The 17,197-nt window shown below is 41.8% G+C and overlaps 1 protein-coding gene across 2 annotated transcripts in view; it reads right to left on the bottom strand.

The window, feature by feature from the left end:
• Window positions 1-2,506: 2,506 nt before the first annotated feature.
• The window catches only part of TRAPPC9 (trafficking protein particle complex subunit 9), a 535,677-nt gene continuing 520,986 nt past the window's right edge, over window positions 2,507-17,197 (bottom strand). For both annotated transcript variants that reach the window (XM_074888684.1, XM_074888678.1), the window contains 2 exons: window positions 12,849-13,072; window positions 2,507-5,698 (listed from right to left, as the gene is read on the bottom strand). In XM_074888684.1, the coding sequence (XP_074744785.1) occupies window positions 5,531-5,698; window positions 12,849-13,072 (392 nt within the window). In that variant the 3' untranslated portion in view covers window positions 2,507-5,530. The remainder of the gene's footprint in view (window positions 5,699-12,848; window positions 13,073-17,197) is intronic.

Raw genomic sequence — 17,197 nt, forward strand, 5'->3', positions numbered from 1 at the left:
TGGCATCAGCCATCGTCCCGGACCATTCTGTAAGAACTTGGGCAGAGTCTGGAGAGCAGAGGGGCCCTGTTTCTGACACAGATTAGTGATGACATCCTCATAGCCATTAACAAGATGCTCATTGTTAAACTGTTTCAATAGTTGGCCTGATTTCTTTCTGGCAGTGTCTACATTGTTTTGTTCACACTGAATACATGCTGAAAAGGGGCTGAAATCGCCTTTCTTCAGTCATGATATCAAGAGTACATTGGGCCATAATGAATTCTCCTCTTCAGAGCACCCAGTGGTCCCTCGTCACACAAGCAGTGCTCTGCTTCCTCATAGCTAATATACGCCTTCCCTTACGCCAAGTTCCTGGGAAGATTTCCTATAGATGTGGAGATGGGGAGCCTGAGAGGACATCATCACAGCCTGTGCTGGTACCAGCCCTTCGAAGAGGAACACTTGGAAGAGCAAATGCAAGCAGAAGGTGGCTGAGCACCATCTCGCCTTAGTACGCAGCTACTGGGCACAGCCTTGGGTGTAATGTGATTTCCCAAGCAAGTCTATGCACATGATTTATGCCTTCAAGGTTCATTACTGTGGTTGGTATAGATATACATGAGCACTTACTGGCCTGGAAGGATCTTCTGCACTCCCAGACGTATATATCTATCCCTCACATATTAAAATGACAGCGCCAGATCTTGATGAGTTATCTTCTCCTTATACCACAGTTCCTGGGAGCCAGTGGTGATGGTTCATGCAACGTAATGGGACAGAGGCCTCAATCTCAAAATTTGCGGGTTCAAATGCAGATTGTGTATCTGGACCCAGGTTTAGCAAGTTCCCCAGGCAGATGTGTGACTGAATTAGCTGTAATCAGTGGGTCCATTAACGTGCTTAACATTAGGCACATGCTTAGTTATCTTGCTGAATCAGGAACACAGGGAAAAAGGGGAATCAATACATGTTAAATGACGTGTCACCTACATACAGCACAAGTCCCATTGATGTTATGGAATTGATGCATCATTAATGTAGTAGCCTAAGTATTGCTCCAACAAGCAACACCAGATGGTAATAAAATAGACAAGGTCCCATTCAACTGAAATATCTCAAGATGCTTTTAAGAGAGGATATGACAGCCAAACTCCAGTTTAACAACTGAAATAGGGTTTGAAGCATTTTTTTTTTTCCCCAGTAGATGACCAAAGTGTTAGGTGGGCTCTGATGGAGATGCAGAGAAAGGAGAAAGAAAACAGAAAGGGACATTGTGAGAGATGACTTCTAAAAACAGGTCCTGAAAGAAACAGGCCTGTGAGAAACAAAGTGACAGACATGCTGATCCTTTCTGTTGGAACCAACCAAAGAAAAACAGAAAAGCAGTGAGTGGAAGAATTGGTGGGAAGGATGAGGTGAAAAAGAGAGATGAGAAACCAAGAGCTAAAATAGAAAGATGCTGGACAACCCAAGAACCGTGACCTAAGCCCCAGAATGGTCTAACCTGCAGAAGTAAACATGTATCATTTTACACTGAACATGAAAATCGTCCAGATCTATGTGCCTTCTGCATTAAGAGCATTAGTGTTCACAAACCTCTGCAAAGCATGTACTTGTAGGAAAGCCTTCAAATCCCACCTATGCCCAAACCACTGAACTGCGAGACCAGAGCTCGAGATGTTATGCGTAACATCCCGCGGAGCTGGCAGACAGCACTGTTCTACTGTGCGCAGTGCAAGTGGGATGGATGCACAGTCCCCTGTCAGTGAGAGACAAAGTGCCCACACCCAGGAAAGGAGCCTGAGGATCCAAGGAAGGGAGAGTGCGGCTGGCTCTAAGGAAAGCTTAAGAGCTTGTAGACTGGGAACCTAAACACAGGACCCTCAGGACTGTTTGACAGAAGGAGCTCAAACAGGCTGGGACATCAGATGGTGCACACAAAACAAGTGCTGCCAATCAGTCTTCCCAGACATACCACCTCCATCAGTGGTTCTCCTTCCAGCCTTGGAGCTGTTTCTGTAAAGGATGGAAAGGATCATAGAATCATAGAATGGTTCGGGTTGGGAGGGACCTTTAAAGGTCATCTAGCCCAACTCCTCTGCAGGGGCATCTTGAACTACATCAGGTTGCTTAGAGCCCCGTCCAAACTGACCTTGAACATTTCCAGGAATGGGGCATCTACCACCTCTCTGGGCAACCTGTTCCAGTGTTTCACCACCCTCACTGTCAGTATGAGGATAGTGAGGTATAAATAACCTTTCACATGAGTGCATCTCTCTCCCCTCAGCTGACAGTTAACGGACACTGACACAGGAGTCACACCATAGAGAATACATCTTGCATCAGCTCTGAGTTCTCTGAGTTTCTAGGAAGAGAAAGTTCGAGTGAAGCTGAAATTTCAGTGCCAGGGTCAAATACATTCTTCCAAAGACTGAATGCAGCATCAAGAAATACGTTATTATTATTAGTAAAAACACACAAGAACACTATCAAGAATTGTAGACAGAAGAGACAGGCAGAGATGTAAATAACACAAGATAAGTATTTATTCAGACAGCTAAATTTACACAACTTATGTTTCTCCAATGCATACATAGATTGGACCAATGCCTGCTCTCAGCAATGGTGATTTAAATTAGGAATGATTTAATTCAACCAAGTGGGATCATATCAGATTTACATCTGTGTAACAATGCGCAGTTTGGCTCATCATGTTCAAAATAATAGCTGGGTGGTTCGGAGAAATAAAAACAAGTTTTCAATTCCAGAAAAAGAGAGCAGATCAGAAAAGTATCATCATTTTTTCAAGCACTGCAAGGACCATTCCTGACAGCAATCCCAGCGAAAAATTCCATTAAAAAGAAAACCAAAAGTGATGCAGCATTCTCATTTCAAGTACCTTCCCCTTCCCCAAATTACGCTGACACTTAAATATTCTCCTTCTGGACAAATCATGAACGATCCCCAGAAGGAAGAATTTCTTGTGTTTAATCTCTCTCACCAAGTAGAAGTGTGAGCAAATTGGGAAAGATATCATAAATGCCAAAAGCAACTAAGCATCAAAGTTGACAAGGGACAGAGTGGTCTACTATATAATGAACAGATAGACCATTAAGGGTCAGTTCACACATAAGAACTTATATTTATGAGCACATATGACAGATTTATAATGGCATATTAGAAATACGCAGCTTGCTTTTGTTACAGTAAAACCTGTTCCCATTCCAACAGCTTCAGCAGGCTGTGGATCAGGATCCTTTATAAGTAAAGGGCACAGGAGTGCTGCATCCCAGTATAGGCTTCACAGAACAGTATCCGCTGTTCTCAGAGAACGCTCTCAAAAATAAACTAGGAAATGATCCTTTAGCTGGGTAAGCTAAAGCATCCTGACTGCAACAGCACCTGCTTCACAATATTTTTGTTTCAAATGCAATGTGGTCCTTACAAAGCTTTAGCTGTATTCCTAGCATCTGTAGATTACCTCCTGGGAATACTGAATAAAACCCAATTTGGATTTCGCTGCAACAGTGTTGTGTAACATAGTACAGACACATGTCAAAAGCAAGCTTTTATGGAGAAGATTAACTGGTTTAATTCCTGCTCTCCTGGGATCTTATTTTCCTGTGTATATGCCTATGTAGTGACAGAGAATTCAGCCTCATGGCACAAACTGGTCAAATGAGCTCCACCAATGCAAAAAACATGCCCAACTCAGCTGCTTGGACCCTCTTTCCATGGGTGTCTCTGGCCCAGAACCGCCGTTCAAGCCTAAGGAACAGTTTTCTTACTGTACATTGCATGCTGGCAGCTGACAGAGCAGTACATCATTGCAAGTAAATCTTCAGCTGGTCTTAGATTTCCATCAGTTTAAGACTGAATACTTCCAGTCTGGCATTCCAAACTGTGTACAGAGCCACAGCTCAAGAAAAAACACTGATAACATTGCCACAATACAGTTTTTTAGAAATAATACCCTGCATGCACTGGAAATATAGCTATCATGCTATAGCTATAGTTCCTTCAAATTAGAAATATATTTAAGATGAATACATTAGTCATTAGCAAACACGCAATAAATTGAGTTTTGAGCACTGTCATTCCTACAGAAAACACCAGTCACATCTAAAAGTACAACTGGGCATGGTGCAGAGAGCCAGAACGAGCTATCTGGGCTCGTGGTCCACAGCATGAGCAGGGTGGACCAGATCAGGCATCAAGTGGTGTGCCCACATTTGGGTGAAGCCTAAACAAACAAAAAAATCTGCAAAGAGGTTGTGCATGTAGATTCAGCACATAAAGAACTAACTGGAGCACCCCTGCAACATCTTGCTGTATCCACCCCTGAAAGTATACTACCACCAATTTTAAGAGTGGCAGGCTGTAAATTTAAGAAAAGATTGAGACAGGTTTGAAAAATATGGTCCACAAAAAAATATATTAATCATACATCTAAGACATCTCCCTGCTTTACACGGGATAAAAGCAGGTCTCTTTATACAAAAACATTATTCTGAAAGACAACAGACTACCTTTTCAGTATATTCATCAACTATTTTTATGGTCAGGAATTCCATGGCCTTAATGGCCTAATAATTAAACTTAATCATTCTAAAATTAAGAAGGAAAAAACCAACCACGTAGTCAAGTCCAGTGTATTGGCATGAAAAATCTGATCCGAAGAGTTTGCAAAAACTCACGCAAAGTGATATTAATGACCAGCTGATTAGTTCTGGTGACTCTGTAAGTGTCTGCAAACGTTTCAAGCGATTGTGATTGTATAAATCAGAACTGTGAAAGCCCGAATTCACAGGCAAGCCCTAGGCAACCCAAAAATTGGCTTATTTCCTTTCGCAAGGACAAAACTCTTTAGCTCTTCATTCATTTCTTGCCTTCTTTCATTTCTTGTTCATAGATCTACCAAACTAAAGGCAGTGACTTTACCAGGAGCAAGTGGCAGTGGGCTCAGGGGAGGAAGAGAATAACTGGAGGCACATTTGCTATTCTTACTTTCAGTAACACAAGAAAAAGCATCACTACTGCTATTTACTACCAAAGACACCAAATACTCAACAAACAAGTGAACAAGAACAAGCCGCTGAACAAATCTAAGAGAGAACTACACCTCAAGGGTATATGCCATGGGTCCAGCATAAGCCAGGAGGAATTTCATAAAGATATACAACTCTTGTTGAAAAAATGCTAAAATGGGACCTTCAAACACATGGTTAAATTCAGCCCTCAAGACCCTTTCAAACCTATTGATATCAATAAAGTATATGAAACTATAATGCATATATTAGCAGTTTCAAAGGCTTTTGGAAACAGAGGAAAACTCTAGCATAGTTATAATCTCTCTCTCTCTCTGAAATTAGCTAAAGCAGCTGCCCAGATGACTATCAGCCAATTCAGAAAGTGTTCAGCTGTTCCTCCAAAGTAGGGACTGTGGCCTGGGTTGGACAGAAACAAGCTGGGGTCAAGCGGAGGATGTGCCAAGCATTTCTGTGCACTGTGGTTAATCAAAGAGCACACAGCACGTCTACAGCTTAGTTTAGACCATAGGCTCCATGGCACGGATGTGGACACTAGGAAGGCAGAACCAGGAGAGAGGCAGCTCCCTGCTGCAGTTGTCTTCATGGAATTTTATATTTAGGTAGAAATCGCCTGTGTAGAGAAAGAGAAGTGCTCCGAAGTACACAGAGTCTTTGGTCGGCTTCACCTGGAAAAGAGAACATGAAAATCAGTATAATTAAACCCGCAACAAAACAAAATAATTGCACTTTGCAATTCCGTAGCTCCTTCAAATGATCTCAAAGTACTCTAGATTCACATCTTGATATTGCCTTCACACAAAAAGGAGTAAAGATCTTGTCTGTATTCTAGCAATGGTAAAACTGGAGCATTGAAAATTAAATCCTGTATTATTCTCTCATGGAGCAAAGCTGTGGCACAGCTCAAATCACAATACAGATCTCCAGAACAGCGTTGATTTAAGGCCAATGTCACCCAAAATCTTTCCTTAGACTGCATTTATCAACATCTATATTAAAGGTCTAAATCATGTCTTTGAACGCATGTTAAACACATGGTTAAACACCATTTAACAACTTAGCAATAACTAAATTTATCCCCACTTATTATTCAGACACAGTCTGAATGCAAATTCTAATCAGGAATCTTTAATATTCACTATCATTGAAATAATTAAGTTTAGCAAGAAACATTCCACGAAAAGTAGCCACCCTGATTTAACTTGTCCAAATTAAGAGTTCACACTGTTTCTACATTTATATATCTCCATCACAAAACCATTTGCAATCCATATCTTTACAACAAACATTATATTTCAGTCCATCATTTCAGCAAGACACTTAAGTAATTTCTAACTTTTACAATCCCACGACTGTTCAGCATGTGATAATGTTTGAATTAATATCTGCTTTCACAAGATGTTCAATCCAGTTTCAGGGTGCCTAGAATTGCATTAAAGTTGCTGCAGATGCAAAACATGGAACCAGCACAAAGCCATTCTACTGTATGAAATTTATTCAAAAAATTGTGAAAAGGCAACTTCATCTCAGCAGAAAAGATCCAGTAAAAGGCACCTGATGCTCCTCCATACTGGTCTTCCCTCAGCCAAGATTATCTTACCAGTTCCTCTCTGCTCTGTGGAACCTAAAACCATCAATGCAAGATATACTCACAGGGTCATCCCTACTTTCACAGGTAGGCCTGTGCCCATGTATTTTCTTTTTTACTTGAATACTCATTGGTAATGGGCCTTTCTTTGGTCATCTCCAAACACCTTGGTGTCCATCATGTTACAGAGTCCAGCACTGATTCCAAATAACAGCATGATATACCACTGGTCAGCCAAGCCGAGACCCAAGCCCAACCATAACAGAAACTCTGGTGTTGGATCCAGAAGCACTGAGCTGTCTGGATGTGCTGGACTTGATTAGATTCAGGGGGAGAAAACCTTTGCAAGGGACTTCACTAGGAACCGATGGGAGATCGCCACCTGAAACAGTGAAAGGATGAGGCTAAGGCTCCGAGACAGGTTATCAGGATTCTTGACCACTATAAAAAATTTGGTCATGTGGTAAACTGGGACATCAACAATGGGGTATTAACTGAGAAGGTGTCTGTGGACATCCTTTGCAGAAGGGCATCTTGCCATTGCATAGGAAGACCAGAACAAGGATGATGACTACACCATGGTGGGGAAGAGGGGGGACATGAACCACTAGAAAATGTTTCCAGGGGGTCGGGCACCAGAGAGCTGAATATACCAGAGAGCTGAAGACTGCCTGCCACCACCTCTAGTGAGGAAGGTTCTCTGTAGCTTTCAGATGTGAGGCGAATCAGCTGTTTGTTTCCGTTTTCTCCTATTCTAGGTTTTTTTGCGTCTTCGTTAGCCAGCAGACATGTACCCTGTACAGTTCCCTGGGGTATCGGGCTTCTTTGTTGAACCTGCCTAAATTTCTGCTCCCATGCAGGGCCCTGGCTGTTCACAAGCAGCAACACCATCAGCGCTGACAGAGCCCAGGCTCCCTTTGGCTTTGGTGCTGAGCCCTTTTGCTGACGTACAGCAAACTTGTATCAGCATCGTACCATCCACGTGAGTGACCAGAGCAGCCACAGCTGTTCTCCTGACCCCTGTCCTTGGCATCTCCCCTCCTCGCTGGCTACAAGTTCTTGCCCTCTGGCATTGTGTCTGGACAAGCAGAATATCAAGCACTCTCCCCTCCTGCTTCGTTCCCCTCCTCCCGGGGCTGCCTGCCTTATTTCTGCCTCACTGAAACTGGTGCAGACTTGCATCCAGAGGACAGAGATGGGCACTAATGCCAGCAATGGGTGGAGGCAGACAGTAAATGAAGCTTCCTCAGGACCCGCACCTTCTTCAAGCTCCCTGTCCATTTTCCCTAATCTAGCTGCACCATGAAGAAATATCTGTAACAGCATTGATCAGAGCTCTTGACAAGCAGGAAGGTGGCTTCAGGCACATCAACATCAACACAGCCTTTCCACTCATTTGAAGTTCCGCCTACATGGCCACTCGTACAACCACTACTCTAATCAACACTTGTGGTTTGAGGAAGCAAAAGTAGGTTGAAACCTTTGCACTGTTGAGGTGCAAGTAGCTCTGCAAGAGGCTCTTCCAGAATAGTAACTAACTTTGGAAAGTAAGGCTGCCTTTCTAGTGGGGCTGCCTGCAAACATTCCCAGAAGACCATAAGTACATCAGCAGCAGCCAGTTCAGTAGAGGGCCAGATCCACCCCAACTGGCATACCAGGGACAGGACTGATTTTGAGGTTAAACTACCTACATTTAGGTGTCTCTCTGTACACTAAGTAAATAAGCTCCTACTACAGTGAGAAGACATCTAGTCAATGCAGCCAGTGGAGCAAACACAGAATGGTCTACCCACTCCCAGCCTATAGAGTTAGGATACAGTTGCCTAAACATAGGCACCTCGTGACATTTGGGATGACCTAAGGCACTGGGACATCTGCACAGGGTGGGCAAGATTTACAGGTTGAGTTACAGGATTTCTGGCAGTAGGTGGAGGCCAGGTGGGATACCCACAGCACTTAAACGATAGTAGACACCTACTTTTATGCAACTGAATCTCACCTCTGGTGTCTATGTTAGTGTAAGCCATGTTCTACTGGCTGCAGACTACATCTCCATTGACTAATGGGAGCTTCGCTGGCCAGCACCCATGGTAACACCTACTCATTCAGATGTCTCAGCCTGGAACTGAATCCACCCAAGTGTCTGTAAAGTGGATGTCAACATCTGAGCCAGCTGTTCAACACAAGGATTCATCTGATCAAATGTAGAATGAGGGAAAACATCCCTTGAACTCTGTCAACCCTGATGACTTGCTCTCCACTGCCTGTGAAGGGAGCTCAGGGTGACTTGTTCAGATGTGTACACAAGTCAGACGTTTCCCGCTGTAGCTGACAGTAGACACCATCCCACTGATTGCAATGCATGATCCAGCCAACCTATGAGAAACACGAAGATCACATGCTCGTGCCTGATCCGGACCAAATTTGTATAGTCATTCGATCTAGCAGGTCTGGTAGTGTCACTGCCTAGATATGTGTTTATATGCTGTGCCAGTCTGGGATGCTGTTGAATACATGCTTGCTGAGTCAAGTCAGAGTTGAAACAGATTTTACTAAAATTCCACCAAATTGTGGAAACCAAAGATGGGAAGCTTCTATCCCAGAAAAAAAATTACTGAAGAATCAAGAAAAAAATACCCACATTACTTCTCTGTTCCACTGAGATAGAAGAAAAATTAAGTTTCTAGATCCATCCTAATCCTTCCCTGACTCAGGCTACCATGTGGGACTGTGATTGCTTAGAACTAATTACTACTTATTTATACTGCTGTAGTACTTAGGGAGCTCAGTTGGAGATTAGGGCTAGTGCCAGCTACTGTTCGCTGCCCCAAAGAGTTTACAGTGCGAGTAAAACTGTGCCAAGAAAACTAATTTGTTCCAGATGGGCCACAGAGGACCTGCCAGAAGTGAGCAAATGTTCATCATAGCTTCTGAGCTGATTCAAAATGACCATCTACTAATGAATTTCTCCTCATCTCCAACTACCAATCACTTGAGCTAGCATGTGATAACACATGCAGGAAAAAAACCTGCTTAAGAATAGTAATGGCAAAAGCAGGAACAACAAGGAAAGATGAATTGCTGGTAGTTACAGGAAACTCCATAGAAGATAATTTTTTTTTGTTTTTAATTTGGCAAGAAGCAACTCTGATCAACTAATTAGTCAAAAAACCCTCATTGGTAAGAACTAAGAATTTTCAATAATATGTCTAAAGCTAAATTTCAGGTTGTAAATTTAAATAAAAAATAAATCAATGCAATGTATTTTAATGGGTGGGGATCCATCATGCTATCTCATGTTCCAAAACCCCGCACTAAACAAAAAGTCACTTTTTCTGTTAAATACAGACATAGAAAGGTAAGGTTAACCAAATTAGAAGCTGTGCTGAAAAATAAAGATTTTACTTAATTTAAAATGCATGGAAATATCTCAATAGCCTTTAAAATTTTCAGTAAAAGAATTTGCTTTTTGAAGTAGTATTTCCCAGCAGAGACTTTGACACAGAGTCAGTCTCCTGCATTGAGTTGAAGTAAGAGCACAAAAGTGAATAAGCACACATTACATTACTTCCAAGATAAATCATCTAACCTGGACTTCAAGCCACAAGAAAGGGAAATATGAAATCACATGACTTTTACCCTTTAAACAATTTATATTCATACTGTGAAGCTGCATGTGCATGCTGAAAATTCCTGTATATATCCCCCATCTTCCAGAAAGCAGCAGAAGCTGATTTTAAACTTTTTAGTTTGGAAACAAAAATAATTCTAATTTGCTGAGTATCAGGCTTAATATGAAACTAACATTTAGGAAAGCAGAGGGGTTTTGTTTGTTTTTTCCCCGGAGGAATCACATTCAGTTGAGCACCAGAAATGTTGTAGTTTGTGGATGAGCATGACAACAGAACAAATTTTCAGGGCGTGAGAAGTATCTTCTCTTGCTGTAATACCTGATGCTCCCACTTGTTCTTGACCATACAGTACTGACATGCCAAACCATATGCTAGTTCTTCATCCTTACTCCCACCCAGCTCAGCAGAGCAATAAATCATCTCACCACCTCCTTGCCAGTGTCAGTGTAAAGTCAGCCCAATTAGCTCGAACTGCTGACGAACGTAGTTTTTGCTAAACTGGCCAACTTTGCACGAAAACAAATGCTCACACCGTCTCTCCTGCTGGGTTTGCTGGGGAAGAGGGGAGCATCTTCCCACGGAGGGGCAGAAACAAGCAGCTGGGAAACAGTAGCATCTCAAGCCACCCCATTAAACAAGAAAAACAATCATGTGCCCATGACTTCAATTTATTAAAATAATGGGCACATGTATAATAGCCTCGACAGAGCAGCACTGAGTTACACCAGCAGGGAATCTGGTCCAGTGTCTTAGCTTTCATTTATAAAAAAGAGAAACTCTGAATCTCTTTCATCTCACCCAACCATGAGCTTCTTCAGCTTCTTAACCAGCGTCTGTCTGACTTTTTGCCAAATTCAGAGCATGAACACAATTCTGAGTATGTTCATTCTCCCCCGAAGCATCAGATGCACGAACCAGGACTTTCTTCTTGTCCCCAAAACAGGTGCGGCTTTCTGAAATCTTTTTTCCATTACTGAATTAGTTATTACAGAGGATGAAAGGGCCTCTGACAGCATTAGATACACTGTTTGAAGAATTTTCTTCCATGATCAGGGCTCTATGCCTCAAAGAAATATGACTAAGCATTTTCTCTAGGAGCCTGTGTAGGACAAGTGTCAATACTACATACCGTGAAATATAACACTTCTTGTCTAAGGGTTGACATTTTCTTCATTTCACCTTTTTGCATGAAAAGGAGGACAAATAGCAAAAAACAACTCTATTTTTAACTTATTGGGGACTGTGTTTACAGGAGAAATGTCACAATACTGAACAATGGGGCAAAAGCGGGGACCATACCGTATGAGAAGGCTGCCTGGGCAGGCACAAGAGATGTGACCTCCTGACTTTTTGCCCTGTAGGAGACTCAATCAGAAGGTAAGAATACATCACACTGACATCTCCCTTTTCCCTCATTAGCCTGGAGGGTCAGGCCCTTAGGCAGCTGGGCATCCAAACACTGCCACTCTGATTAAAAAATCCACATTGTCAGAAAGAGAGTCAAAGAAAGCCATCTCTTGATTATTTCTGTTGATGTATTTAAATTATTCAGCTAAGAATATAGTTAGCCCCCATTAAAATTCAAGTCAATTGTGTATTCCATGCTCATTAGGTTTTTGAAATATTTTCTTCCCATGATGCGTAATTGAAAAATATGCATGGCGACTATCCCTGTGGTTAACCTTTAATTTCTTTCTTACTAAGGTTCACAATATATATATTCAGTTTTGACAGGTACATTTTATTAGCAATCCAAAGAGCTGACCTAAGCAAAGGTCCTAAGCACTATCCCAAACACTCACCCTCTTCTTCATGTTTATTTTATAAGTTACCAGAAATACTGCTTATTCCACTCTGCAGCACTGTCTGTATGTTTTTCATTCCTGGTTTTTTGCTGTTGCATTTTTGGGGGGAAGGATGTGGGAGAGAGTAGTTTTATCTGTATTTTCAGTGTCTTGCCTTAGAAGCTAAAAGCTCCTAGACTTGAATTTTCTAAAGACGAAATTGAGAGAAAAATCAAAATCTCAATTGTTCTAAAAAGGGACTTCTTTGTCTCCTTTAAGCGTGTTTTCTATTTTTCTTTATAGTTTTATAAGAGTATGCTAAGCGACAAGGAAATGAAGCAGCTCATCAGTTTCGTCATTAATGTTAGCATTTTCTTTTTGCAGTCTGTTGCATTTCCTCAGGACCTGAGTAAAACTGATTTTCTGAGTTCCTTGGCTCAGCCTGGGGAATATTTCTTATGGACTAAAGAGAAAAAGTTACTTAAAATCTGTTACTGCAGGCTGCAATGGATGGCTCAAGGGATTGGCAATATGGTATTAAACATTTATCTAGGTTACCCATTCACATTTAGTCAGATCTGGAGTGACCAAAAGTTACTGTCTCTGATAGTTTACTAGTGTTTTACATGATAGGTAATTACAGTCTTAAACCATTTCAGAGAGAAAAACCTAGCAAGCACCTTTAGCAAGAGCTGCCATAGTCATGGTGCTTTCCAAAAATTAATCTGCCTTAAAATGCACAACTGAATAATGAAGCCCTTTTCTGCAAATACACGTCATCCAGAATCATGATACGTCTGATAGAAAGACTTACTGAATCGATGTAGAAGGTGTTGGATCCCACAAAGGTGATAGCATCCTGAAGCTCATAGTTGTGCACCCCGTTTTGGTAATCTTGGTAGGGTGTCACCGTGAGAGCGAAGGGCCCCACACTGTGTTTGCTCCAGTTGGTCAGCTTCACCTCCAACGGGACGGGGTCTCCCACTTTGCAGTTCACCACGATATCACAGTCACAAAGCTTGCCGTCAACAAGGATATCTGCAAATCAAGAAAACAATTCACATGATGTTGGACTCCTGCTCTAGAAACTATTAATCTTGATAGGAAACTTAACAAGAAAAGGTAACCTCAGTGAAACCAAGAGTGCCTGACAGGTAACCTTAGGAAAGAAAACCCAATGCTGCAGTGCTGTGTAGGGTAGTGTTGCGGGGAAACTACTTGCAAAAAACAGTTCATGAAGGTCTGATATCTGTCGACAGCAGTTGAAAAGAGCTATTAAAAAACCCGATTATGATCTACACACAGGCACCAAAAGCTATTTTTTTAACCTTCTCCCTTGAAGGCTAAAGCCACAGACAACTTCTCATGAGTCTCCTGAAAATCAACAGCATGGGGTGAAGGGAAATACAAACAGGAATCATCAATACAAATGGTAACTAGATAGATACGGGGCTGGATGCCCACGTTCACATGTTACAGCCAGAACAAATCCTTCTGGATGGAGGTGACCTTTTGGAGCAGGACAGGCATTGCCGGAATTTGCAATGTAATACATAAAGTCCAGATTATAAGGAAAAAAGGGATTTTATAATTATACAGCAGTACTACGAGCTTGTTCACTCTTTGAACTTTAATTCATTCTAGGATTTCTGTTTCTAACTTTCTACTTTTCTTTCCCTTACTGGGATAGCAGAAAATATAAAGCCTCTAAATTGGTTACTGCTGGGACAATGACAGCTGGAGTAATGTGTCCACTAACCTTGCCCATTTGCTTATACAGAACCAAAATGTTTCATTATCAACACACTATGAAATTGCTAGTCCAATTCCCCGCTCTGAAAGGGTTCCCAGTTGCGCAGTATTACTGCATTTTTCAGATGAGGGTTATCTCTGATGCACTATTAATACAGGAACATTTCTATTTCACTATGGGTTCATGTTCAGAGATAAGAGAAAGCCCTGGGCACATGTAAGAAAGCATCCTCTGTGTGAATACCTATCCCATGAATCTCATATGCCCATGAGGCATTTCGATCACTCCAGCTCCTCCTCAGTTGCTTGCCTTATGGCATACAGCATATTATTCCTCTGCCAACAGCATCAGATTTACATTAGTAATATCCCCTCTTCAAGAAAAGGCACTATTTTTATTCTTCAGGAGCTTTCACAGAAAAAAACATTTTACACCAAAGTGATTTTTATTTTTTTTTACTTATTTTTGTTTTGTTGCCTTTCACAAAAACCTACAAAATTATGCATGTTCTTGCGATGCCCTTTAGTCTGGCGAACTGAACAAGCCTTAGCACAGCAACTGGGGAAAAAAAAAAAAAAAAAAAAAAAAAAGAAAAGCTAGTGCCAAAGAAGAAACAAGTTCAGAAAGGGACATTTATTCCAGAGGTCAGGTCAGCAAAGCTGAGCTACCCAGATGAAAACCCCTCCTTGACCAAAGCTGCCCACATGCAGCAGCAAGTCCCAGATACAAGAGGCTTGGCAGAGTGAGCACAAAGCAACCCTGCAGTGCTGAAGCTGCAGCTATCCAAAATCCATGCTGGTGTCCCAGTTTGAACAGCCCCCATGCCAAAACTTTCCTTTTCATTAGGAGATGTCCATTTTTTGACAACGAAATCACTGTTGAGGTCACACCCGGAGTGCTGAGTCCAGCGTTGGGCTCCTCAGTCCAAGAGACACATGGACATAGTGGAGAGAGTCCAGCAAAGGGCCAGGAAGAGGATTAAGAGACTGGAGCATCTCTCCTACGAGGAAATGCTGAGAGAGCTGGGACTGTTGAGCCTGGCTCAGGGGGATCTCATCAATGTCTATAAATACCTGAAGGGAGGGGGCAAAGAGGACAGAGCCAGGCTGTTTTCAGTGGTGGCCAGTGCCAGGCAATGGGCACAAACTGAAACACAGGACCTTCCCTCTGAACATCAGGAAATACTTTTTTACTGTGAGGGTGACCAAGAACTGGCACAGGCTGCCCAGGAAGGTGGTGGATTCTTCATCCTTGGAGATACTGAGAAGCTGTCTGGACACGGTCCTTGGCAAGTGGCTCTAGGTGGCCCTGCTTGAGCAGGGGGTTGGACCAGATGACCTCCAGAGATCCCTGCCAACATCAACCGTTCTGTGATTCTGTGATTCTGTGAAAGGAAGCTATAATCACCACTGCATTTTAGGAAAGGGCTAGAAAATCTGTTTGGTGTTGGATTTCTTTTGCAATAGCACACTCTAATGTTACGGGCTTTCCTGCCCAATATGATCAAATTGCTACTTTCAGGATTGCCCTAAGATCATGGAGGTGAAGTAGTGGTTATAATGGTATCCCATTACCTGGGATTAACTGACTTGAATTTTTCAAAACACAAAAATGTGTGTGTGTGTGTGTGAATAATCTTTCTGCTTCCTAGCCTTCTGTCACAGAAGTGAAGTCCAGTTGCTTCCTTTAAAAGAAATGCACTTATATCGATTGGTTACTTTATATCAGTTTATGTTTTCAAGCTCCTTCCTGCAAGGTAAGTTCTTTCATTAAAAAAAAAAAAAAGAATTAAAATCTTTTTTTTCTGGTTCCTCCAGCCAGCGGGTCTTACAGCTGCATGAATGGTTAGCTCCCCAGACCAGCATGAACCTTCACAAATACTCAGTAAGCGAAGTAGATGAATCTTTATTTTCAAGCTGCTCATCAACTTGCCTTTTAGCTTTAAAATTCAATGCTCTGCTGTAGGAATTGTAAATGAACCCTTTGCCCTCTGCCTCCACCTTTGTATCTAATAATAGCTCAGAGCATTGCTTCCTAATATCTTCATGTGAAAATAGAAAATCCAAACAAAAGGGAAGCAATTATGCCTGGCTAAATCAGATTAATTTTCTTTCATATTCCTAAAAAATTCAATTCATTTAAGATTGATTTAAGAACGTGTGTGTGCACACGTGCTTGTGTACATATTGAGAGATTATTTCCTTCTCTCCCAGCACACCCTTCCCTCCTGCAGTACTGATGCCAAGGATCTCAATGAGATGTCAGATGAGAAAACACACATGGCTGGCATGCAAAATACTATGGAAAGGAGTGTTTAAAAACAGTCCCCTTTCATCAGAGAGAACAGCTTGGTTTGACAGGCAGTTTTACTCCCTTCCTGACACAGAAAACATCTCATGGACCATACGGATTTGCTTTAATATTTTCATCCATGAACAGAGGAAAAGCCATGTGTACAGGGTCCCATTTCTGCAGATTCAGCTCACTCACACAGATGGCATATAAAAGCTGAGACTGCTCACACCACTGCTGTGAGAGTGAATCATTATTGGCTTCAGTATACAGGAGCTCTGAATCAGAAGACACAGTCACTAGCACAGAAGACAGTGGTGGCGGTATCACCATCCTCCAAAGATTCAAATACAAGAGAAATGGTACTTCAGAAAATTAGAAGGACCAAGTTTAATGCAAATGGCATATATAAATTACATTCAAAACATGGAAGTATAAACTCTGGCTGTCAGGGCAAAAAAAGCACAAAGACCTAACAATCTCCTTCTGCTTAAAAGTTAAATCCTTTTTTAAGCACTTTAATAAGCCAGAAGAATGCTGCTTTTTTATTTATTTTTCTTTTTCTTCACTCTCCTTTCCTGCTCATTTACCTACACACATCCACTATGTTGGCATCCTTGGGTGCCAACATTACCCTGCAATACTAGATAGTCACAAAAAAAGGAAAGACACAGTCTCTGCCACACGACCACAAACAGGCACAGGACCACTCTATTTTACCTCTAGGACCTTCTCTAAGTGATTATTGTACCAAGAGAGAAAACATTGTCCAACACATATTGGAAGGCAGAAGATGAGGATGATACAAGCCACTGAGATGGGTGATTGGAAAGCCTTGCGTTTTCACTGAAGGGCTTAGCAAAGCCTTTTAGGATCTCTATGAATTAATCTTTTAGTTGGGAAAACTACTTCACGGCCCAGCTGATAGGTGATGCTTATTGACACCACAGGAAGTCGGGGAGACCATTATATGAAAATAATATATCAGAATTCTTACAGTGTCTTTCTTGCAGGATCTCAAAACTCTCAAGAAAAGGGAATGAATGATACTAACAGGAAGACAACCACTAGTCCACAAGAAAAACATCATTTACCATCACCTGCCAGGTGCACTTCTG

This window comes from Strix uralensis, chromosome 1, assembly GCF_047716275.1.
Source record: "Strix uralensis isolate ZFMK-TIS-50842 chromosome 1, bStrUra1, whole genome shotgun sequence".
NCBI classification, from domain to species: Eukaryota; Metazoa; Chordata; class Aves; order Strigiformes; family Strigidae; genus Strix; species Strix uralensis.